Source organism: Lithobates pipiens, unplaced genomic scaffold (assembly GCF_037356315.1).
Source record: "Lithobates pipiens isolate NorthernLeopardFrog02 unplaced genomic scaffold, aLitPip1_a1.2 Scaffold_22, whole genome shotgun sequence".
In the NCBI taxonomy this organism is placed as follows: Eukaryota; Metazoa; Chordata; class Amphibia; order Anura; family Ranidae; genus Lithobates; species Lithobates pipiens.
The window spans coordinates 301,580,935-301,605,458 of NW_027507784.1; the positions used below are offsets into that span (position 1 = coordinate 301,580,935).

Sequence of the window (24,524 nt, forward strand, 5' to 3'; positions counted from 1 at the left end):
GTGTCCCATGAGCAGCCCCCTTCCATCAGAGTGTCCCATCAGCACCCCCTTACATCAGAGTGTCCCATCAGCACCCCCTTACATCAGAGTGTCCCATCAGCAGCCCCCTTACATCAGAGTGGCCCACTGAGCCATCGGCCCACCGGGAAACTCCCGGCAGTCCCGATGGCCAGTACATGCCTGGTGGTATCCTGAAAATGTGCCTGGTTTTATACTTCTAATGCCAGCCTTACACCTGAAGAATTTCTTTCCTTTTTGGAATGTAAAAACCACCCCTCTTGACTATTTGACGGCACCTTCATGGATGGTTCAACTCATTTCAAACTGGGCTTTTCGTTAGTTTCACGTCACTGTGTATATTTCCATAGAAATGAACACTCTACTTCTAGATTCGGCTGGGAGATAATTCAACGATAAGAAACTCATTCATTTACATTAGATTCACCAAAAACTTTCCATCCTATTCTTTCAATTTCTTTTGCTTATTCCGGTTGAAGATAATTAAACAAACTTTCTAAAAATGATAGTTTCCTAACATTTCCTACAGGTCAAGTCAAAGGTTCAGTACAAGCATGCAGCAAATAAAAATGATGCAAAAGTTGGAATTCCTTTTCTTACAGCAGGGGTGAAAAACTAAATTTCATCATGGCCTTTAGGATCTGGGGTGCGCTACATACAGAGTGCGGGGTTCAGGAGCGTGTTATGTGCAGAGAGCAGAGTTCAGGATTATGCTACAGAGTTCAGTAGTGCATTATGCAGATCCATAGGTGAGATCCAGCAAGGGGCATGCTGAACTTTAAAAAGCAGCCACAGCCTAAGTAGAAAACCCCATGTCCTGTCAACATGATGCAGAGTGGAATCCTTGCCCACTCTGCGGAAGCAGTGTCCTATCTGCAGAGGTCAGACATGTCCCCTGCAGACTAATCATCACAGAGCCTGCACTTTGCTGATTAGAAAGTAGCTGCAGCCTAAGCAAAAAAGCCTGTGTCCTAATATAGACATTTGCCAGTACACCATGGATCAACAAGGTAGCGTCCAAACTGATTTTTATTGCATGATCATAACACAAAGCAGAGCAAAGTTTCGGAGCCTCGCAGGGCCCACTTCATCAGGCATATGAACAAGCCAGTGTCCTGCCACCATTGGTCAGCGATCTCTCTGGAGAGGTTTGACATGCCGCCATTGGTGTGCGCAGCCTATTGCATTAGGGTGTGCACCCCAGAGCACAAACACACATGCGTGTATATCAGTGGAGCAGTGGATGGTGTAAGAAGAGCAGAGATTGTTGTCAGTAAGGCAGTAGATGGTGTCAGTAGTTTTTATTTTATTTTTAAAGATTTTTTTTTACAATTTTATTTTTTTAATTATGGTTTACAATATTTTTTTTTTCTTTTTTTTTTTTTACAATTTCTTTAGGAGCCTTGTAGAGGGGCTTTGGTGAAAAAAAAGGGTCTAAACAGAGAGAAAGGGACTGAGAACAGAGCTTTCTCATTACCTTTCTCTGCAGCCGCAGCTGCACTGGACAGTGAACAAGTGGGAAGTGCTCTTTGCTGAGGGGCTTCCTGTTCATTCACAAACCGAAGCATAGTAAACTTAGTTTACTATGCTTCAGTTAAGAATGAACACAGGCGTGAAACATCTCCCACAGCAGTCAGTGGCAGAGGAGGGAAGCTGGCAGCACTGCAGGGAGGGGAGTGTGGGATGCCAGGAAGCAGAGGGAATTGGCACTGCATAGGGTGTGTGCCCAGGCACACCCAGCACACCCTGTACGCATGCCTATGCATGCTGCTTATTGAGTCAAAGCCAGAGCTCTGCAATCACAGAGCATAAGCTTTAGATTTGACTCAGTAGGTGGCATGTTAGACCTCTGTAAAGAGTCCACTACTTCTTCACAGAAAGCATTGGTTCTTGTCTGTGGCATCCTGGCAGGGGACAGGCTTTTCAACCACCTGTAGCTGCTTTAGAAAGTAAAAAAAATATAGGGCATTAAACAACACTTGTTTTAATGCTCTTGGAATGTATTGAGCTTATGAATGACGGCTACAGGGCGGCTGCTTAACTCTGGGAGGCCGTCATATGACGTCCTCCCAGAATTCCCCTCTTGTACGCCCCCTGGGGCGCGCACTCGAGAGCATCCGTGACCGTCGGGTCCACAGGACCCGGCGGATTACGGTAAACAGCCGCTCATAGCGGCCATTTACCACGTGATCGTTCCGTCAAATGACGGATCGATCACTTGTAAACAAACTGGCCTCATCTTATGACGCTGGTTCCTCCCTCCCCTCTCTGTACCGATTGGTACAGCGGAGGGAGAAATATCGGTGTCAGCAGTGCTGTGGGCTGGATCTGCAGTGCCCACAGTGCTGCTCACCGACAATTAACCCCTCAATTCCCTGCCAATACTCTGCAATACCCAGCAATACCCTGCCATAAATTGCCATACCCAGCCATACTCGGAGATACCCTGCAATACCCAGCCATACTCGGTGATACTCTGCAATACCCAGCCATACCCGGTGACAGGGGCGGACAGACCATTCGGCCACTCAGGCACTGCCCGAGGGCCCCGGGCCACTAGGGGGCCCCATCAGGATTGCCAGCCTCAGTAAATCCAGGGACAGTATGTAAAAGTCTGTGTTTTTTGTTACATCTTTCTCTGAAATGTCCCTTACCGACATCCTTTTGGTCTAAAAATCCTGAGATTATAGCTGCCGCACCTCTCCGGTACCTTCTCAGCCAATATAAACATGTCTTTGTATACTATGTGTACATGTATGTGTATACTATGTGATTGTATACTGCGTGTGTGTGTATACTGTGTGGCCCCATAATCTCTGATTGCCCGAGGGCCCCATAATCTCCTATTGCCCAGGGGCCCCATGAGTTGTCAGTCCGCCCCTGCCCGGTGATAATCTGCAATACCCAGCCATACTCGCCATGCTCAGTCATACTCTGTGATACCCTGCAATACTCGGTGATAACCGGCCATGCTCAGCCATGCTAGGCTGTACTCAGCCTCTGTATGCGGCCAGGCTGTGGAAGTCTCACACATGTGGTATCGCTGTACTCAGGAGGAGTAGGAGAATCTATCATGGGGTGTCATTTTTGGTATGTACATGCTATGTGTTAGAAATATTGTATAAATGGACAACTTTGTGTTAAAAAAAAATGCATTTTAACCACTTCCCGCCCGCCAGCCGTCTTATGATGTCCTTGACTTTGTGCGGGGATATCTGAATGATGGGTGTAGCTTCAGGCATCATTCAGATATCAGCTTTTTCAGCCGGTGATTCCCTACACCATAAGAACAATCATAGTGGCTGTTCTGCTGCTTGATTGTTCTTCCAGGAGGCGAGAGGGGACGTCCCCCCCTCCCGCCGCCCTCCGGTGCTTCTACCGACTCGCCAATATGATCAAAGCCAGAATCGTTTTTTTTTTTTATTTCAGGCTTCCCAGCCTAGAGGTGAGATGTGGGGTTTTATTGACCTCCAGATTTCACTGTAAAGAGGACCTGTCATGCCATATTCCTATTACAAGGGATGTTTACATTCCTTGTAATAGGAATAAAAGTGATAAAAAAAAACGCATGCGAAAAATTGCTGCGCAAACACCGTTCAAGATAAAAAGTTGCAAGCAACGACCACCATTGTATTCTTTAGGGTCTTTGCTAAAAAAACATAGATAATGTTTTGGGATTCTATGTAATTTTCTAGCAAATAAATGATGATTTTTACATGTAGGAGAGAAATGTCAGAATTTTCCTTGGTGCTCCAGAACACCTGATGGCGCTCCCTGCATGTTAGGCCTCTGTATGTGGCCACACTGTGTAAAAGTCTCACACATGTGGTATCGCCGTACTCGGGAGTAATAGCAGAATGTGTTTTGGGGTGTAATTTGTGGTATGCATATGCTGTGTGTGAGAAATAACCTGATAATATGACAATTTTGTGAAAAAAAAAAAGGAAAAACTTGATTTTGCAAAGAATTGTGGGAAAGAATGACAACTTCAAAAAACTCATCATGCCTCTTATTAAATACCTTGGAATGTCTTCTTTCCAAAAAGGGGTCATTTGGGGGGTATTTGTATTTTATGGCATGTTAGAGTCTCAAGAAATGAGATAGGCTGTCAGTCCTTCAGGCGTGATCAATTTTCAGATATTGGCACCATAGCTTGTGGACTCTATAACTTTCACAAAGACCAAATAATATCCACCAATTTGTACTTATTTTTACCAAAGATATGTAGTGGTATAAATTTTGGCCAAAATGTATGAAGAAAAGTTACTAATCTGCTAAATTTTATAACAGAAACGAAGAAAAATTCATTTTTTTTTTTTTTTTTTTTTTTTTACAGAATTTTCGGTATTTTTTCTTTTATAGCACAAAAAAAACAAAACCCAGCGGTGATTAAATACCACCAAAAGAAAGCTCCATTTGTTTGAAAAAAAAGGACAAAAATTTCATATGGGTACAGTGTTGCATGACTGAGTAATTGTCATTCAAAATGTAAGCGCACCGAAAGCTGAAAATTGGTCTGGTTATTAAGGGTATTTAAGTGCCCAGTGGTCAAGTGGTTAAACAAAGAGTTCAATTGAGCTTTAACATAAATATATACAGTGCCTTGAAAAAGTATTCATACCCCTTGACATTTTCCACATTACAAACAAAAACGTAAATATATTTTGTGGGGATTTTATGTGATGGACCAACACAAATTGGCACATAATTGTGAAGTGAAAGGAAAAGGATAAATGGCTTTCAATTTTTTTTACAAATAAATATCTGAAAAGTGTGGTGTGCATTTACATTCAGCCCTGTTTACTTTGATACCTCTAACGAAAATCTATTGGAACCAATTGCCTTCAGAAGTCACCTAATTAGTTAATAGAGTACACCTGTGTGTAACTTAACAGGTAAGCTGGTCAGAGTTGATGGTAAGATGGATGGAACCAAATACAGTGCAATCTTATGCCGCGTACACACGAGCGGAATGTCCGACAGAAAAAGTCAGACGGGAGCTTTTCATCGTATATTCCGATCGTGTGTATGCCTCATCGGACTTTTGTTTTTCAAAAATTCTGACGGACCTAGAAATAGAACATGTTCCAAACATTTCCGACGGAACCAATTCCTTTTGGGAAAACTGCTTGTCTGTATGCTGTTCCGATGTACCAAAAACGACGCATGCGCTGAAGCAAGTACGAGACAGAAGCCATTGGATACTGGCTATTGAACTTCCTTTTTTTTTTTTTTTAGCCCCGTTGTACGTCACCGCGTTCTTGACAATCGGACTTTGGTGTGATCGTGTGTATGCAAGACTGTTTCAGCAGAATTCCGTCGGAAAAAGTCTGCAAAAGACACGCATGTACTCTCAAACATATACATGTGCGGGGGGGACATGCTTACCTGCACATAGATGCACAAGTGATCCATGCATCCCAGTGCAGGCAGTCCCATTCATGTCATTTAAGACACAGCAGCTGCACAGACACAGCCACTGCTCCCAATCTGACATCCGTCACACATAAAATGCACACTATCTGCGTTCAGGGACCGACACCCACACAGCTGTGTAATGGGAAGCACTGGCTGTGTCTATGCAACCACTGCATCCTAAACGACATGAATGAGTATGTCTACATGGGGATGCACAGAACACCTGTGCATTCCCTTGCAGGCATACACGACCCTCGCAGGGGCGTACACTTAAGTATGCCTGTGTGAGCGAGGCTATACACCTTGACTTTGTAATGACCTTAACCACTTGCTTACTGGGCAATTAAACCCCCCCCCCCCCCCTCCTGCCCAGACCAATTTTCAGCTTTCGGTGCTGACGCACTTTGAATGACAATTGCGCAGTCATACAACAATGTACCCAAATTACATTTTTATAATTTTTTTTCCCACAAACAGAGCTTTCTTTTGGTGGTATTTAATCACAGCTGGGGCTTTTATTTTTTGCTAAACAAACAAAAAAAGATGGAAAATTTTGAAAAAAATAAAAATAAATCATGTTTAATAGTTTGTTCTAAAAATTTGCAAACAGGTAATTTTTCTGCTTTATTGATATGAGCTGATTAGGTGGCACTGGTGGGCACTAATAGGCACAGATAAGGTGGCACTGATGGGGACAGATAAGGCGGCACTGATGGCCACTGATAAGATGGCACGGATCGGCTCTGATAGGTACCACTGATAGATGGCACTGGTAGGTGACACTGATGTGCAGCACTGTCCAGGCACTGATTGTGGGCACTAATAGGAGGCACTGTGGGAACTGACAGGTGGTGCTGGTGCGCACTGGTAGGCGGCACTTGTAGAGGGCACAGGTGGGCACTGAGGATCTGGCGGCACATCGCAGTGAGCGTGACTGATGTCCCGCTCACTGCCGCCGGTGATCTGCCTTTTTAGCAGATTACCAGCTGTGTTGACATCACGTGATCAGCTGTCATTGGCTAACAGCTGATCACCTGGTAAGGGGTCGGGATCAACTGCTTACTCCGATCTGTGATCCAGCAAGTCTCATAGACTCACTGATCACAGAGCATGTGCCTTTCAGAGGGCGCGCAGGCCGCTCGTGCACAGGACGACGTCAATAGACGTCGTCCCGGCAATGCAGGTCCACACTGTAGCCGTCATTCAGCTATAGCGCGGATCCCTAGTGGTTAAGCCCCATACACACTATTTGATTTACCAAAACCATATAATATGAGGTCAAACCTTAAGAGTTTCAATTTGTATGCAGTCAGGCAGGCCCTTGCACTATATGGTTTTGGTAAATCTGAAGACAAAAATCTGCAGAAAATCTAATAGTCTAGCTCCCTTGTTACCTCCTCCCATGCTCGCCTTCAGGACTTCTCCAGAGCCTCTCCCATCCTCTGGAACTCACTGCCCTGGTATATCCGATCAGCCCCTACCCTGTCCACCTTTTTAGGAGATCCCTGAAAACTCATTTATTCAGGGAAGCCTATCCCACACCCACCTAACAACTGTCCCCGGGCCACACCCATCAAATCATTCCCCCCATCTCTTACCTTTAGTACCACCACCCCCTCCCTTTAGAATGTAAGTTCTAGGAGCAGGGTCCTCCTGTCCCTTGTGTATTGAACTGTACTGTACTTGTGCTGTCCCCCCTCTACATGTAAAGCGTTGCGTAAACTGTTGGCGCTATATAAATCATGTATAATAATACTAATAGTATGTATGGGGTCCTAAGAACTATATAGATTGTAATCACTGTAGCCAGATTAAACACTGAACACAAATCTTTAAATCTTATCTTTCAACAATTATGATTAGCAATATACTATATTATATACCAGTGTTTCTCAAACTTTTTTTAGTCAAGGCACCCTTTAACCACTTCAGTCAGGGAAGATTTGGCTGGTCAATGACCAGGCCATTTTTTGCGATTCTGCATTGCGTCGTTTTAACTGACAATTGCGCGGTCATATGACGCTGCACCCAAACAAAATTTACGTCCTTTTTTTTCCCCACAAATGGAGCTTTCTTTTGATGGTATTTGATCATCTCTGCGTTATTTTTTTTATTTTTTTGCGCTATCAATAAAAAAAAGCGTAAATTTTGAAAAAAAAACACAATATTTTGTACGTTTTGCTATATCCCCATTTTTTTTTTTTTTTAAAAAGGTAATTTTTTCTCTCAGTTTAGGTCAATATGTATTCTCTTACATATTTTTGGTAATAAAAATCGCAATAGGCGTATATTGATTGGTTTGCACAAACGTTATAGCTTCTACAAAATAGGGGATAGATTTAAGGCATTTTTATTATTATAATTTTTTATTTACTAGTAATGGTGGCGATCTGCGATTTTGTATGGCGGACACATCGAACACTTTTGACACATTTTTGAAGCTATTGACAATTATACAGCGATCAGTGCTATAAAAATGTACTGATTACTGTGTAAATGCCACTGCGGGGAAGGGGTTAACACTAGGGGGCGATCAAGGGGATAACTGTGTTCCTTGTCTGTGTGTTCTAACTGTGGGGGGAGGAGACTGACTATAGGAGATGACAGATTGTGGTTCCTAGCTATTAGGAACTCATTATCTGCCTCTCCTCAGCTTACAGAACAGAAATGTGTGTGTTTACACACACATGTCCCTGTTGTGCCTCTCGTGCCTGCAATTGCGACAGCCGGCCACGAGCACCGGCACACCTGCAATGCACACACGCCTGCTATCCTGCTTAAAGGAGCCAACATACAGCTACAATGGTTTGCGGGATCGTGCCCAGCAGTGATGCCAAACAGTGCCTGCTCATCAGTGCTGGCTATCCATGCCCATAAGTTCCACTTATCAGTGCCCATCAATGCTGCATTTTAGTGCCACCTCATTAGTGCCCTTCAGTGCCATCTAATCAGTGCAGCCTCATCAGCGCACATCAGTGAAGGAGAAAACTACTTATTTACAAAATTTTCTCCGCACAGCTCACAGGAACAGAGCTGAGGCTGTCAATCACCTCGAGATTCCTCCCCTGTCACCATTTTTCTATTGGTGTCAGGAAAACTTGTCAGAAGTGATTCATGCTGATAGCAGAACAACGAAGCAGCAGACAGAAATACAACTTAGTGCTCTTAATTGAGACAAGTGCACACTATAGAGCAGTCTCAAACTGGTGGCCTTCCAGCTGTTGCCAAACTACAAGTCCCATCATGCCTCTACCTGAGGGAGTCATGCTTGTAACTGTCATCCTTGCAATGCCTAATGGGACTTGCAGTTCCGTAATAGCTGCAAGGCCTTCAGTTTGAGACCCCTGCTATAGAGAGATATGGTTTGATAATATTTCATGTCTGAGGTTTACAACCACTTTAACTAAAAGGCAGGCTTGATCCAGCCGGTGGCTGGTATAAAGTTTGTTGGGAAAGTCTTAGGAATTTTGCTAAGGCACACCTGAAGGCACCCCAGGGTGCCTGGGGAACCTGGTTGAAAAAGGCTGTAATATACTATATTAACCACTTAACGACCAGCGCACGCTGATGTACGTCCTATTTTTGAAGAGGGATATCTCGGTAACAGCAGCAGCTGCTGCCACAACCGAGATATCCATCTCTTCAGGCGCCGGTCGTCTGTACAATAACGGTGGTCTCCACGGCGGGTTCGCCACGAGATCACTGCTATCGGCAGCGGGAGAGGTGCCACCCCCCCTCCCGCCGCCCTCCGCCGCTTACCGGAGCCGTCGGTAGCGGCGGAGGCGATTGGGTCCTCTTAAGAGGAATATTAAAAATGAACATTTTACTTATGATTATATTAATTTGTCCAATTTATCCTGTGTATAAAAATGGTTGCAGTTCCCGAAAATGTTTTACTTAATATTTATGTTCAACCCCTTGAATTTAATCTGAAAGTCTGCTCTTCATATTCAATTGGATTGTTTCATTTTAATTTTATTCTGGTGGCATACAGAGCCAAAGGTATGAAAATTGTGACTGTGGCCAAAAATACATGGACCTAACTTTATATTGCAACAGCAGTTCTGGATGTGCATCTGGCTGATCGGGGAACAAAGTAATGATTTGCATAGCTCTGCCCATTGTCTTGAAAGGAAGTATAATCCTCTTATATCTGGGATATGTGATGGAACAAGACATGTAAATAGCTTCTGTTATAAGAAATCTTTACTGTGCTACTCACAAATTCAGTTGCAAGGCCTTTTGATTCCTTTAGTCCCTTCTCACCCTAACTTGTATGGTGTTACTATCTAATCAGTTATGATTGTATGATATTTTTATCACAAGTCATGACTGATACCATGGTAAAGAAATTCATTATATTGAAAGCCAAGCAATTTCTTTTGGAATACACCACAGATATGAGACTGAGTCTTACCAGTATGTTATCCCCTCCCATCATCCTCTCTGGGGACAAGGATGCACGGCTGGGGGAATCCATCTCAGAAGGTGGGGAGAGGCTAAGGTCCACCACTGGAGGAGAAGAAAAAGGGGAGCTATCCCCATCCCGAAAACGAGGCAGGTACCCTGAGGAAATCAAAGCAGAGAGGTGTTAGTGGTGTGTTGCAACAGGGTTCATGAGAACAAAAGTGGGCCTGCAGGTGATATAGATTGCTCTAGGATCAAAAAAGGTCAACGGACTCAAGTATAACATCCTGTGTGAGCCAGAAATGCTGTCAAAGTTGCACTGAAATCCCAAGCGGCATTGTCAGCCCTACCTTTGTTCTCTCCTCTTTGACTACAGAACACCTCCTCTTCTCCACATCTGTTCTGTAGTGCAGTAGAGGAGACTGGGGCATGGCTGGCAACACTGCTTGGGATCTCAGAGTAGAAGATGCACGGTGTTGTCATCTCCCTAGAGGAAGCTAGACACACACTGGATTTCTGGTAGGATGAGCAGGTACTTTCCTATACTTGCACTGTTTTAGAAAAGACAAAACTCAAGTGAATGTGCTTGTATGAGAGAGGCAGAGAGGCTTGCTTAGTGTGCTGCAGCAAATCAAAGGGTTTATTATTCCGGTCCTTTCTTCTTCAAGTTCGCCCTATGATCACACCCTGCTCTTTTCATACAGTTGCTGCTATGTGACAGGAGTAGTGATGTCACTGCTCCAATCTGATAATCACCAGCTGAAGTGGAGGGAACTCTCTACAGCCTGAAAAACTGGTAAGCAAAATGATTAGCCTTTAATGAGTCTGCAGAGGAAAGCTGGAGAGTTCCTATCTATGCCAATCCACAACCCTGCCTTGAGCTACATTGCCAACCTAGTCTCACAGTTTAAGCCCAACTGTCCTCTTCACTTGATTTTCTTATCATCGCCACCTTATCACCTCCTCCAATACTTGCCCGCAGGACTTTTCCAGGACCTCTCCCATACTCTGGAACTCCGTACCCCAATCTGTCTGGCTAACTCCTACTCCATCTGCCATTAGCCGATACATAAAAACCTCATCTCCAAACATAAACATAGTACAAACACATTTTGGGGCCATACATGGCACCAGGGCTTGTGAAGACATGGGATCAAAAGGTGAAGATTCATAAGATAAAAACACATTTGGGGAATAGTGTATTAGCACAGCCACATTCAGCAGTTGGTGTAATTGGCCTTTTTGCTGTGTTGCTCTTCAAAAACCCTGATGAAGGGGGGTGTCTGGCCCCTGACACGTGTTAGAGTTTGTACTAATTTTATGTTTGGAAAAATTTCAATTTCAGACATTTTGGTATGTGGAAGCTATTATCTGGTTGCCCCACAGGGGTACCATCATCATACCATTGTCATTATTATAAACTCAACCTGTCATCCATCTTCACCTTAAGGCTTCAGCGCCATCTATCCATCCCCTAATTAATTTCTTTATTAACCAATATTATTTATTTGTTTCATTTATTGATCATTATTGCAAACTATTTTGTCATATAGAGGAAGGGGGTGATATAGGGGTCGTTTGGATATAAAAAAAATATTTCAAGTGTTATTTTATAGTAAAACAGTTGAGAGACTGATTTAGACAGATCACTTGGTAGGGACTGAGAATATAAAGTGATCACCTGGTTAAGGCGAGGTTATAGAAGAATCCCTGATAGGGCTGAGAGTATAGGGGATCATGTGGTACAAGTGAGGACAAAAAAAGGTGGGGGTGAGGCTATAGTAGGAGGTAAAAATATAGTGGGATAAACTGGTAAGGATAAGGCCGTAGTGGGACCATTTAGTACAGGTGAGGATATAGTAGGATCATCTGGTAGGGGTAAGGATATGATTGGGCTTGCCTGGTAGGGGCATGGATATAGTGGGGTCACCTGGTAGGGGTAAGGGTATAGTAGGCTCACCTGGTAGGGGTAAGGATATAGTGGGATCACCTGGTAGGGTTGAGGGGTATAATGGGCACACCTAGTAGAAGTAAGGATAGAGTGGGCACACCTGGTAGGGGTGAGGGCATAATAAGCTCACCTGGTAGGGGTAAGGATACATTGGGAACACCTAGTAGAGGTGAGGGTATAGTGGAATCACCTGGTAGTGCTGAAAGTATAGTGGGATCACCTGGTAGAGGTAAGGATATAGTGGGCACACCTGGTAGGGGTGAGGGCATAGTAGGCTCACCTGGTAGGGTTAAGGATATGGTGGGATCATCTGGTGGAGGTGAGTGTATAGTGAGATCATCAGTTAGGAGTAAGGATATAGTGGGATCATCTTTTAGGGGTAAGGATATAGTGGGCTCACCTGGTGGAGGTGAGGGTATAGTGAGATCACTATGAGGTTTAGGATAAAGGTGAAGCATTTGTGGGGGTGAGGGTATGGATAAAAGGGAATCACCTGGTGGCGGTGAGGAGCAGATGGGAGTAATAACAGTTGTTCCATCATCACGTATCATCAGCTCATGGTGCACAGTGCGTTTCCTGGGGCTCCCTCCACTCCGATCTCGTTTCTCTCGTGCTGCCCGCAGCTTAGATATACTGAGCTTCAGATCCAGGGGCTCATCCAGTGAGTGCATGGTCACCAGCTACACCCAGAGCACCCCCAGCTGTCCTTGGAGAGAAGAAGAGAATTATAAACAGCCTAGACAGCTTTACTCACATCAAACATATGCAGAACATTGCATTATTAACCTTTTCCTTTCCACAGATATACAAAGCATCTCCCTGCAGTATCAAGTGCAGTCAGTCCAACAGTAAGCAAGGGTTAAAGATCCTTGTGTGGATCTGTCAGGGAAAGGGTGCTACCAAATGCCACGTGTGGTTTCCTGATGGATAAGGGATGGGGGGGGGTCTAGGATCCCCCCTCTTTTATTTTAAATGTTAGATGCCCCCCCCTCTCCTAAGGGAATCTGGAAAAGGGAGGGTCACCCAGTTAGTGCCATGTGGGGATAAAGGCGTGCCCCCCCCCCCCAGTGCGCCACCCCCATCCTGGGCATAGAGCCAGCCACAGCCAGACACTGAGGAATGTTAGAAGGCCTGGGAGCAGTGTGGAGTGGAGAAAGAAAAACGGGAGGGTGGAGAGACATGCTGGAGGGGAGGGTGAGAGAGGACACAGAACGGAATGGGGGAAGGACACTGAACTGGAGGGGGAGACATACGAAGACGACGGAGAGAAATAGTGGAAGGAGAGGAAAGGAGGGAAGAGAAAGGAGAGAAAGAGATGGCAATCCATGCAGAAGCTAATTAGGTGGCAGGTTGCCGGAGGCTGGGGTAAGCACATGAAAGTGCATAGGAAGTGCTTAGAGTAGAAAATAACAAAATACCATCTGTATCAGGAATAGCATTGCCTTTTTGAAACAAAAGGTAATCACATATCAGCACTTGAGAAGAGAGATATTAATTTAATGGCAGAAATCCAGGACACAATTGTAAAATTAGTAGCTGTTGAAATCACCAAACATAACCAGTTTTCACCTCTTTTCCAGACAGATGCACAATAATACAGGCCAGAATCTGGCCCCCTCCAATACATCATGGCACACCTTACATACAGCAGAATAGAGGACGATCTTACTGCACCCTGGGATCAGATTGTCCTAACCTGGTTGTGACCTGATCAGCAATACTGTGATTATGGAGGAAGAGTGGTCACACAACAAATTCTGATCCCTGCATCTATTTGTATGGGGTTGTGGGGGGTAGGGTGGGGGTTGTTTGTCACGTCCTCCATGTCTCTCTCCTCGTTGGACAACAAGCAGAGGTCATATGAGAGGCCTACTTGTTGTGGGTTCTTCTGGCTACACTAGACACCTTGTACAGGCACAAGGTTGAGGCTGCTGTTGAGTGATACTCAACCTTAAGGCAGGCCTCTACTCTCAGAGATGAACATACATTGTGTACACTTGCATGGTAACTGTTCTCCAGTCAACTCTCGGGTCCCTGTGCCATTGTACATCTTGCATTTAGGAGAGATACGCTGAGCCTTGTCCCTATCCACCTGTCCAGTGTTTTCCACTACCATTCCCTGGTAGTGGAGTGGGCCCCCGCTGCGCACCCTGTGTGGGCTTCACACATGCACTTTATTTAACTCTTGAACTTCTGTATAAGATGGAGACCACTGCAGTGTAAATATGCTCCCGCTGAGACAGATCACTGGCAGAAGGAGTGCCGACAACATCTCCCTCGCTGCTCCACCTATAACAGGTACACACTATCAACAGGCTGCTGTAAAACGTTTGTTACCTTAGGTAACAACTTGTGTCTTTACACTGCTCCACTCCACACTGATGTCTTCATACCCCAATGTCTTTAAGACCCACTCAGTAAACTGTTGTGCCGCCGGTCATTTGCATTACACCCCTTTCAGTAACATAAGACCAGGCAAGAACAACATTTCAAATGCTTTATTTAGGCATTCCTCCAGGGCCCCAGATGATGTCCTATGGGCATTGGGTGGAACCTATGCATGCAACACTGCCACGCTTCTTTGGAGTTGGAACCTTTGCTGTACAGCTTGAAAGTGTTAATTTTTTTGCACTTAACATTTATCAGGCGAGTAGAATGTTTATCATGTATTTACATTAAAGATTTTAGCTGTGTAGCGCTGGCTCCTGACAAGCAGGCACTATGTTTTTTTTCAAAGTTAATTTTCCTGAAGCCACAGTTTGGTTTTGGGGCTAATTTACAAAATGTACAGTTTCAGTACCAGTCCAGCTGGGTTGCACTGGGTCCTCCTTGGCCGCAGATGTCACTGTCACCGCCGGCAACGCAGTCTAGCTGGGTGTATTGAATGCCACGTTTCTTTCGGAAACCAGCCCAGTGGGAGTGTTCTCCTGCTGTGCATTCTGGGAGGTGGTATTTAAGGTAGCAACATCACATGCTTTGGGATCCGGAGAATATTTTCTGTCTGTTTGGTTCTGGTCCTCCTGACCAGCCCCATGGCCTTCCTGGCCTGGGGTGCAGAACCATGCATTTCCAAGTCTCGGGGCTGGCTAGCCCGAGGCAACGCAACTGCAGGGACAAGCCTGAATGGATCTCGGGGCCTATTGATTCAAAGGTGGCCCAGTTCCATCTCATCTAAGGGAGAGGCCCAGCAAATGGAGAAACCCCAGGGAAGGACTCTTCAGGAGAAGGCCGTGCGCAAGGCTGGCTTCTCTGAAGGAGCCTGGAGACTCAGTTGAAGGACACTACATGGATCTACACTCCTACGGTATCGCCAGATCGGCTGAGAGATACTGGTACCGTATGATAGCTCTTTAAATTTGTCCCTCGGTTACTCAAGTCTGTGGCAGAGAGTTTTACTCAAGTATTCTACGCTCAAATCTGTGGCAGAGACTTTCCTTAGCACCCTGCCGGCTGCTAGGCCTAGTGAGAGGAGGTCTATCCGGGGGTTGTAAAATCCAGCTGTGAAACGGTTTGCTATTCTCTGGATTTTTTTTCTATAAGAGACTGTCTATATTTTTGTTGCAGTCCAAAGTACCTGAACTTATTCCTAGCCCTCTACCTTAACCTGTGGGACTCTGTTTCTGCTTCAAATAAATAACCCAAAAGAAGGTTCAGTGTCAGTTTCCACAGCTCTTTGGGCCATCTACCACGGGAAACCCTAGACTGAGAAGCACTCAAGAAGGTAACGGTAAGCCCAATAAAACCAGCAGCTCCTTCGGGGGTCAGTGATACAGCTGATTTACACTATGTGGCTTTTCTAGATTTAATTTCATGTGGATATTTGATTATACATATGGTCACCATTGTCCTTACTAATCTTGGAGAGAAAGCCAGCCTGACTTATTGGAACCAATGGGTGTGAACTGAATGCTCCCAGTGGAAAGATTTATAACAGGCTAATCAGACTCTATAGTGGGGTCATTTCAGTCTGGTAAAGCCTCGTACACACGATCGGATCGTTGGCCAACAAACCGCGGAATTTTGTCTGAAGGGCGTTGGCCCAAACTTGTCTTGCATACACATGGCCACACAATTGTTGGGCAACAATCACAAATGTAGTGTCATACTACGTGGTTTTTCAGCTCTTTAGCACCACCCTTTGGGCTCCTTCTGCTAATTTCATGTTAGTAGAAGTTTGGTGAGTGTTGATTCGCGCTTTTCATTTCGTGCTTATCAGTTCGTTTTCTGAGCAGCCGTTTGTCAATCAGACATGTTGCGGATTTGGAGGAGATAAACATGCTATTTTTTTATTGGCCTTGGAGTTATTGCTTTGACATTTTTTTTTGGTTGAATAATGATTTGATTTGTTACATTTTCTATATATTTGGATGCATAGAATGACCTTTTTGGTTAGGTTCTATTGGCAGATAGCATGTCTAATTTTATTTATTTTCTTTTTTTAATGCACAATAATAAAATTGTGTAGAATAATACTTGGCTCTGTATTTTACTTCAAATGACAGTTTGGGAGTAGGCAGTTACATTACAATGTAAAATTGACAAAGGATACCAACATAGTTGTATCTTTGATCTTAAAAACTATGGGATAAAGGTGTTGTGGTAACTTGCCCAAATAATAAAAAAAAAAGCATAATAATATTATTCTTGATATCACTAGAAAAAAAAAGCCTTTGAAAATTTATTTGCAATAACTCCATCAGTATCACCAGCAAAGCAGCTTCATTATTATCCCATTAAAGAAAAAGAGAATATGCGCTGAATTTGGAGATTTCATAATTTGCCACGTCACAAACGTTAATTCGCCATTACGAATGCTAGTTTACAAGATCGACTGCTTCTGGCTCGTCCTTGCTTCCGAGCATGCGTATCTGTACTTTGGACTTTTGTCCGACGGACTTGTGTGCACATGCTCAGAAAATGCGACAACAGACATTTGTCCGTGGAAAATTTATAAAACCTGCCATCCAACATTTGTTCACGGAAAGTTGGCCAACAATTGTCTGATAGAGCATACACAGGGTCGGATTTTCCGCCAACAGCCTGTAATCACACATTTCCCCTCGGAAAATCCAATTGTGTGTACAAGGCTTAAGAGTGTATTTGGTGATGGCTCACGTGGTGACTACATTAATGGAGTAGCACGATCTCTACACAAGATCAGTGAGGTTTTCTTTAAGACATACCTTGGATTTGGACTATTTCTTCAACTCTATTTACTTTTGCCAGATTCCATTTTGATATGGACTTTTGTTTTTAGCAACTTATTTTCACTATGTTAGCGTGGCAACATATATGATACATATTTTTATTTTGTTTATCCTACTATTGGTTGCCAGCAGCTGTGGTTATCATCACTCGTAACACCAGCGCAATTTTTTTTGTTTGTTGTATTCCTCCAGGGCTGGTGTCTCCGAGCCAAACCCCAGGTTCCTTCTGCTCCTCGTGGGTGTCATCGCCGTCTCTCTCCCTTACAGGCATCGGTCTTACCTCTCAACTAGGCCTTTGTCGGGAACATGCTTTTGGAGGAAACTCAAACCCATCCTAGCTGGCTTTCTCAGGGGATCCCTGTACCAGACCACTGTCTCATATTTATGTCACAAGATTACTGGGCCAGACCCAGAGAAGAACCTGTCAAAAAGACCAAAGAACTGGGAAAGACATTAACGCCTACTGTCCCACACCTAATGGGCTATTTCAACCTGATTACATATTGATGGCTTTCAAAAGCATGAACACACCTATCTGTAATATAACTATAGGATAAGAAACCATTTAATATTCAAAAGAGCCAAGTGGTGTTATTCTCTTAAAGTGTAACTAAACCTTAAGATAAAAACAGTATGATTACTGTATGTAACTCTTTCTAGCGGTGTCATTCTTTCAGTCTTCTTTGCGGCAGATTTAATTTTTTTTTATCTGTTGACAAGTCCGTTGGACAAAAGTCCATGCATACTCGGAATCAAGTACGAGCCAGAAGCGCTCGGTCTTGTAAAACTAGTGTTCGTAATGAAGGTATCACGTACGTCTTGTACGTCACTACTTTCGTAATTGTTGGCCAACATTTGTGTGACCGTGTGTATGCAAGACAAGTTGGAGCCAACATCCTCCGAACAAAAATCCACGGTTTTGTTGTCGGAAAAATGGCCTTGTCATGAAGGAGGGTAAACCTTCCGGGGCTGAGTGGTTAATAAACCTGGAGTACCCTGAAGACAACAGGCAATCGGATGTGAGGGAAAGGAGATGATGCCTTATGCTCTACAGAATGTAGAGCAGTAATTTAGGGAGAGGGGCATTCATACTTCTGCACCCTGACCACATGGGCCTAAGAGAAGATACTCTGCTTTAGTTACCCCTCAGATTCTGATTGCCACTGCACAGTCATTGCATTATACTTTTCCCTTCAAACTTTATTTTATTGCCAGAATGATGCGGTTACATGCACTTACGAGCGTTTAGGCAAACTGTGGGTTATTTACGAAAAGGCAAATCCACTTTGCACTACAAGTGCAGTCGCTGTAGATCTGAGGGGAAGATCTGAAATGAGGGGAAGCTCTGCTGATTTTATCATCTAATCATGTTCATGCTAAAATGCTGTTTTTTTATTTTATTTTTTTTCTCCTGCATGTACCCCTCAGATCTACACAACTGCATTTCCAAGTGCACTATTCAGATTTCTATTTTTTGTAAATGCAATTAAACTAAAAGCTGACAGTCGCTGGTTCTCTGCTCATTGAAGACCGAGAACTGGGTGATCAGTGGCATCTCGGCTGGGGACTGCTGCAGCTGGGATAGGTGCTGCAGCCATCTAGGTATGTATGTTTGTTTTTTTGAATCCCAAACCTCTCTTTTAAATACATTCCTCTATAGCTACAAAGGATATAGATCCATATTATATGCACTAAATACCTTTGCAAACCCACACATTACTTTGTGAGTGTCCTGAGCCCCTACAGTGCTGCTGGAACTCCCACAGTGCTTCCCAAACCTGCAACATTGTCCCCCAGTGCACCCATTGCCCCCCGCAGTTCCTTCCAGTCCTCCCACAGAGCCCCTACAAAGTCCCAGGCATCCTAAACATACCCCCCAGTCCCCTCCAGGAAAACATTCCACACAGTTGCCCCCATTCCCTCTAGAACCCTCATCCTTTACAGGGCCAGTAAGTCTGCTGCGGAGTCTCCTTATCTCATGTACAATCCTCACCCCCAGCAATAATACCCAACCCTATCCAAAGCCTTCCAGAATTTCAACACATATTTTGTATTCTCATACTTTTATTGTGTATACATTTTTTTTTTTTTTGCGTGTTTCTGTTGGGGCATGGAATTTGCCGGGCCCTGGCCTCAATAGGGTTGAAAACCCCTGATTTTGACAATATTGGCTTACCCTGCAATTCATCTTTAATTATTAATCTAAATGAATTGATTATTCCTTTTATTATCAGTATAAACATCTGAATGTAGAGGGTTGCTGTATAAAGTATAAAGAAGCACCTGCTAAGATTTAGCAGTAGCACCCTTTGTTTTTTTTTTTTTTAACTCTGCTAGTCAGAATAGGATTGTATATAAAGGATTGTAAAAAGAAAATATCGTCTTTTATTGGTTGAACTGGACGTCTTTTTTTCAACCAGACTAACTATATAACTATGGACGATTACATTGTAGCTCACCAAAGACGGCATAAACAGTGTCAGTTGGCTCAGAACAATGTACACATATAGATGCCGTAATGCACCCTGGGGCCACTTGGAGACAAAGAGTGACAGTGTGTATCCAGCTGTGACACAGGAGGAGCAGCAATATTTGGTGCCAGAAATGACAAGGTAGAACTGGCATGGGAGCAGGGAGCACGGGGACAGAGCGGCCAGGTGCAGTGCACCGATGTTCGTAGTTAGCGAACATGCACACCAAATGTGGTCAATAGGTGTTTATTTTGAACTCCAGTTATCCTGGACAAATGCATCCAAAAATATGGGTCAAGAACAGAGCACTCAAGGTGAAAGGATAGAGATTGCTGGCTGCCCATCTTAATGCTTCTCACATCCTGATATGAACACATAAAGGTTTTTATACCTTCCATTATACCTAGCCTAAATCTGGTCTGTGAAATGCACTACTGCCAGAATCCACATAGCCCCCCATATGTGGGGTGGTTGGCTATGCTTTCCAAAACCTTCGCTATGAAAATAACCCTCTTTCTGCCTGTCTCCAATCAGATCTCAATTCATTCAATCCAATTTCCAATCAGAATCCAGCATCAACATTAGGTTTGTGATGAACATCTAAAGCTGGCCATAGATGGATCGAAATTTGGATGGTTAAGCAGGGACCGACCTAATTTTGATCCATGTGTGGTTAACCCTGCTTAGCAGAAGTCATTCTAATGGGGTTGTTGGAAAAAAATGTTCTTGACCAGTGGCTACAGCCAATGATCAGTGTATTCCGACAGTGGAGAGTCCCTGCTGCAGACTACAATGTCTAAGCGAGGAGGATTCCTCTATTCTCGTTGATTTTGTGGATGAGGAATCCGTTCGTTTTTTCAGCTGAATTAAAAAATATATCTATGGAAAGCCCCAGTAAGCCTGTCTGAGACTTTATAACATGGAGGAACCCTTGAAATAACATTCTAGTCTGAGAGAACTCTTGCTGATAATTGCAAGGGTAATTTTTTTAATTTTATTTAAATAACAAACATATCACACTTACCTCCACTGTGCAGCTCGTTTTACACAGAGTGGCCCCGAACCTGCTCTTCTGGGGTCCCCTGGTGGCTCTCGCGGGGGATTAGCTTGCAGGCTCGCTCCCGAGTCCAGCATTCGGGGTCCATAGAGGGCAAATACAGGACTCAACCCCGCCCCCAATGTCCGCGTCATTGGATTTGATTGACAGCAGTGGGAGCCAGTGGCTATGCTGCTGCCAATCTATCCAATCAAGCGTCGGGAGCCCGTGAAGAGAGACAGCGTGTCCCCGCCGACTGAATGAAGGGGTTCAGGTAAGTAAAACGGGGGGGGGGGGGGCTAGGGAGCCGGTGACTACCAGGTGTTTTTTCACCTAAATGCATAGGGTGCATTAAGGTAAAAAACGCGAACCTTTACAACCCCTTTAAAGTGGAAGTAAACTCCCCTATCGTTTTCAGCCAAGGAAGCTGCCATCTTTGCTCTGTTTAATCTTCAACTGCTATGGTGCTGCACATCTGATTCATTATGACACCAGCCATTGGATGGTTTGATAGTTTGGCTGAGAGCATAGCCAATGTGCAGTTAGCATTCCTGGCATGCCTTTTTTTTTTAACTGTTTAAATCTATGGGTTTACTTCCACTTTAAGTTATTGTGAAGGCAAGTGGTAAGGATACTTCTTACATATGTGGTCCTTGGAAAAAATCAACCCATTCCCTTACAGATAGCTAAAAAGATAATTTTTGTCAGTGGTTGCTCATTGATTACAGAACCCCTAACAACCTCTGAAGGAACCCTAGGGCTCCAGAGAACCCTAGTTGAGAAAGGCTGATCTAAGTACTGATTCTTTGTGTATGTGAGGGACTGGAAGGGTTGTAGAGTGGATGTGTTCAAGAACACTTCTCCAGCATTGCAAGCAGGAGTAATGTGGACTGAGGCTTTACAGCAATGTAAAAACTAAAGACTGAATCACAGAGCATAGGATTTCCCTGTAGGCATTTCAATGCCTAACTTCTAATATTGACTGGAGTGTACCTTTAACAGCTCTGTGTTAAATTCTAATTCTAACATACAATTTATCTGTACTCCCAGGGCAGACACTTGGATCACCCCCACCATTACAGAGGTGGAGTACAGATTGTAAGGACCATTACAGCAATGAGCATACCACAAAGAGTGGCCATTTTTTTCCGAACTCATACAATGGTCATGTTATATTGTGTTTATGGGTGAAAAGTGTGTTTATCCTAGGTTTTCTTTTAAGTTACCTGTATCAGGTAATCAGATCCAAATTGACTCTGCAAAGAGGCTGCTACAATCATGACCAGCCATTTTGAGAATTCCACAGCTCCAGTGTGACCAATAACCAAAAGAATGCATTAGCCAAGTATATAAACATTGGCTTTGGGTAATATGCACAACAAGGTACTGCCTAATTCAGCAGTGTCAACCAAATAACAGAAGCAGTATTACCAAAATAAATTTTTAATCTCTTGCCACCTACTGTGTTACACATATGTATGGTAATGAGGGTTGCCAGCTCATCCCTTAAAACCCAAACCCATGTGAATTACACGGGTTCTGTAGCTGATTAAGGTGGTAATTAAACTCATGCCTTATCTGCATTAAAATTAGATGTAGAACCTGTGTAATTCATATGTGTTCGGGTTAAAGGGATGAGATGGCAACCAAGAGGGCGGGCTTTAATGCCAAAAAGCCACAGATTTTGCTAGCTGTGTGCTCCCAGCATAGTGACCACAAACTATCAAAGACAGCTCCTAGTAATGATTGGAAGCCAGTGGGACAGGTTCCTGCTAAAGATCTGCTATAGATCACTGCCGTTACAGCCCCTTTACAAATTAAAGTGGAGTTCCGAGATTTATTTTTTTAGTCCTTCTCTCCTGTATTGAATAAAAATGCACTAATGTTGTAGTTACCCTCCACACTCCAGCTCTAGCCCCAGCTTCCTTCTCTGTCTAGCGCTACTGATCTTCTTCGAACAGAACCACAATCACATGAATCTGCCCATTTCCCATGAGTTACACACTCCCATTGAGTGCATCATCACACAGGCTGGGCTCACAGTACTCTAATGCCCTGTACACATGATAGGATTTTCCGACAACAAAACCATGGCTTTTTTCTGAAGCATGTTGGCTCAAACTTGTGTTGCATACACACGGTCACACAAATGTTGTCCGAAATTCCGAATGTCCAGAATGCAGTGACAACACGTACAATGAACCAAGAAAAATGAAGTTTAATAGCCAGGGCGGCTCTTCTGCTTGATTCCGAGCATGTGTGGACTTTTGTGCGTTGGACTTATGTACACACGCTCTGAATTGTCGGAATATTGGAGAACCTGCTTTCAAACATTTGTTTGCAGAAATTCCAACAACAAATGTTCTATGGAGCATACACACGGTTGGACTTTCCGACAACAGGCTCACATCCAACATTTGTTGTGAGAAAATCCTATTGTGTGTACAGGGCATAAGATTGAGAGACACTCACATGTCATAATGTGGGAATGGCTGTAAGAATGCCAACCACCACCAAGAATGAAGAGGAAGTTCCTGCACATCACCAGACAACTACCCTGTTTCCCCTAAAATAAGACCTAGCGTGATTGTCGGTGTTGGCTGCAATATAAGCCCTACTCTGTTTCCTCAAAAATAAGCCCTACCCTGAAAAGAAGACCTACAAGGACTTTAACTAGGGCTTATTTGGGGGGTAGGGCTTTTATTGCAGCCATCACCGACAATCACACTAGGTCTTATTTTAGGGGAAACAGGATAGAAGACTACAGTAAAAAGGTTATCTTTTTTAAATTAAATAAAACATATTCAGGGCAAGTGGTGGGGTATTAAAAATAGCCGGGGTTCTGCTGTATTGCTCCTATGCCCACTACTTACTGCTGGTTTCTAAGGTTAGCAGTTTGGGCCACCTTGTTATGTTTGTCCAAACTTTCCTCTAGGTGCCTGTTGGCCTGAGGCATTTGCCAGTGAGTTTTTTATTTTTTTTGTATTGACCACGTCTCATTTGGTCCTGTGTGACTCGATACCTTCAAGTCACACAGGACAGTGACTCAGAATAGGTGCATATGACCTCTAGTATTTCAGTTGTCACCACTGCCCATATAACTAAGTTTTAGCCAAAACATTTTCTAAGTTTTGAATATACTGGGGAAAGTTTTTAGACCCTTTGGGGGATCCAAAGGGTCTAAACTTTTCTGGTGAAATTACCCACCTAATTCAGAAAAGCCTTGTGACAGTTTTGGTAGAAGATCTGACATGTGCCCCATATTCAGGTAGTTCCTATGTCTGCCACTCTACGAATCTGTTGCTATGCTTGTGATAGATTCAAAAAGCATTGAGCCCAGTTTGCATATATGCAAATTGGTGGTAAATAGGAACAAGGTATGAGTTGGCATACAGAGAGATGTCAGTGCTCAAAGTGGGGCATTTTGTGATGGGAGGTTTTCATGAATGTGACAGCTTTCCACACAGGACTAGTGGTTTCTAAGATGTCAGCAGCCTCTGGCTTCCTAGCGACCATTTATTCATACCTGATCCTATTCAGTCACGGATGCTTGCTCATGTAATTACTCAAATATGGCAATGGCTCTATTTGGGTAATAAAAGGAATCTCCTAGCTGGCACCTGAATGGTGCCGCAGGTGCATCATTGTTTGCCATGACTTCTCAGCAACCAATGATGCTGTACTACTGGGGATGAACATGCACTGAGAACATAATGACCTCAGTGCCGGCCCTCACCATGCCTCCAATAAATTCATGTATCTGTCTCTGACAGGTACATGAATTTGTTGCAGGCACCAACATTTATCATTTAGAGGCACAACAGAATTCTAAAGCTTGTTGTAGACACTATTTAATGTTGAGGAGACTTTTCCTCACTTTCTGTCCTGGCGACCCGTGTCCTAACTGACACACATGGGGGAGGTTATTAAATCTGGAGCATGCAAAATCTGGTGCAGCTCTACACAGAAGCCAATCAGCTTTCAGGTTTTATTGTCAAAGCCTAATTGAACAAGTT

At 43.8% G+C, this 24,524-nt stretch overlaps 1 protein-coding gene across 6 annotated transcripts in view; it reads right to left on the reverse strand.

The window, feature by feature from the left end:
* The window catches only part of GLIS2 (GLIS family zinc finger 2), a 79,830-nt gene that overhangs the window by 17,727 nt on the left and 37,579 nt on the right, over window positions 1-24,524 (reverse strand). For 2 of the 6 annotated variants that reach the window (XM_077449257.1, XM_077449258.1), the window contains 2 exons: window positions 12,288-12,495; window positions 9,854-10,002 (listed from right to left, as the gene is read on the reverse strand). In XM_077449257.1, the coding sequence (XP_077305383.1) occupies window positions 9,854-10,002; window positions 12,288-12,465 (327 nt within the window). In that variant the 5' untranslated portion in view covers window positions 12,466-12,495. Of the gene's footprint in view, window positions 1-9,853; window positions 10,003-12,287; window positions 12,501-12,580; window positions 12,732-24,524 lie in introns of those variants that run through there. The other 4 variants (XM_077449256.1, XM_077449255.1, XM_077449259.1 and 1 more) reach the window with 3 other exon arrangements.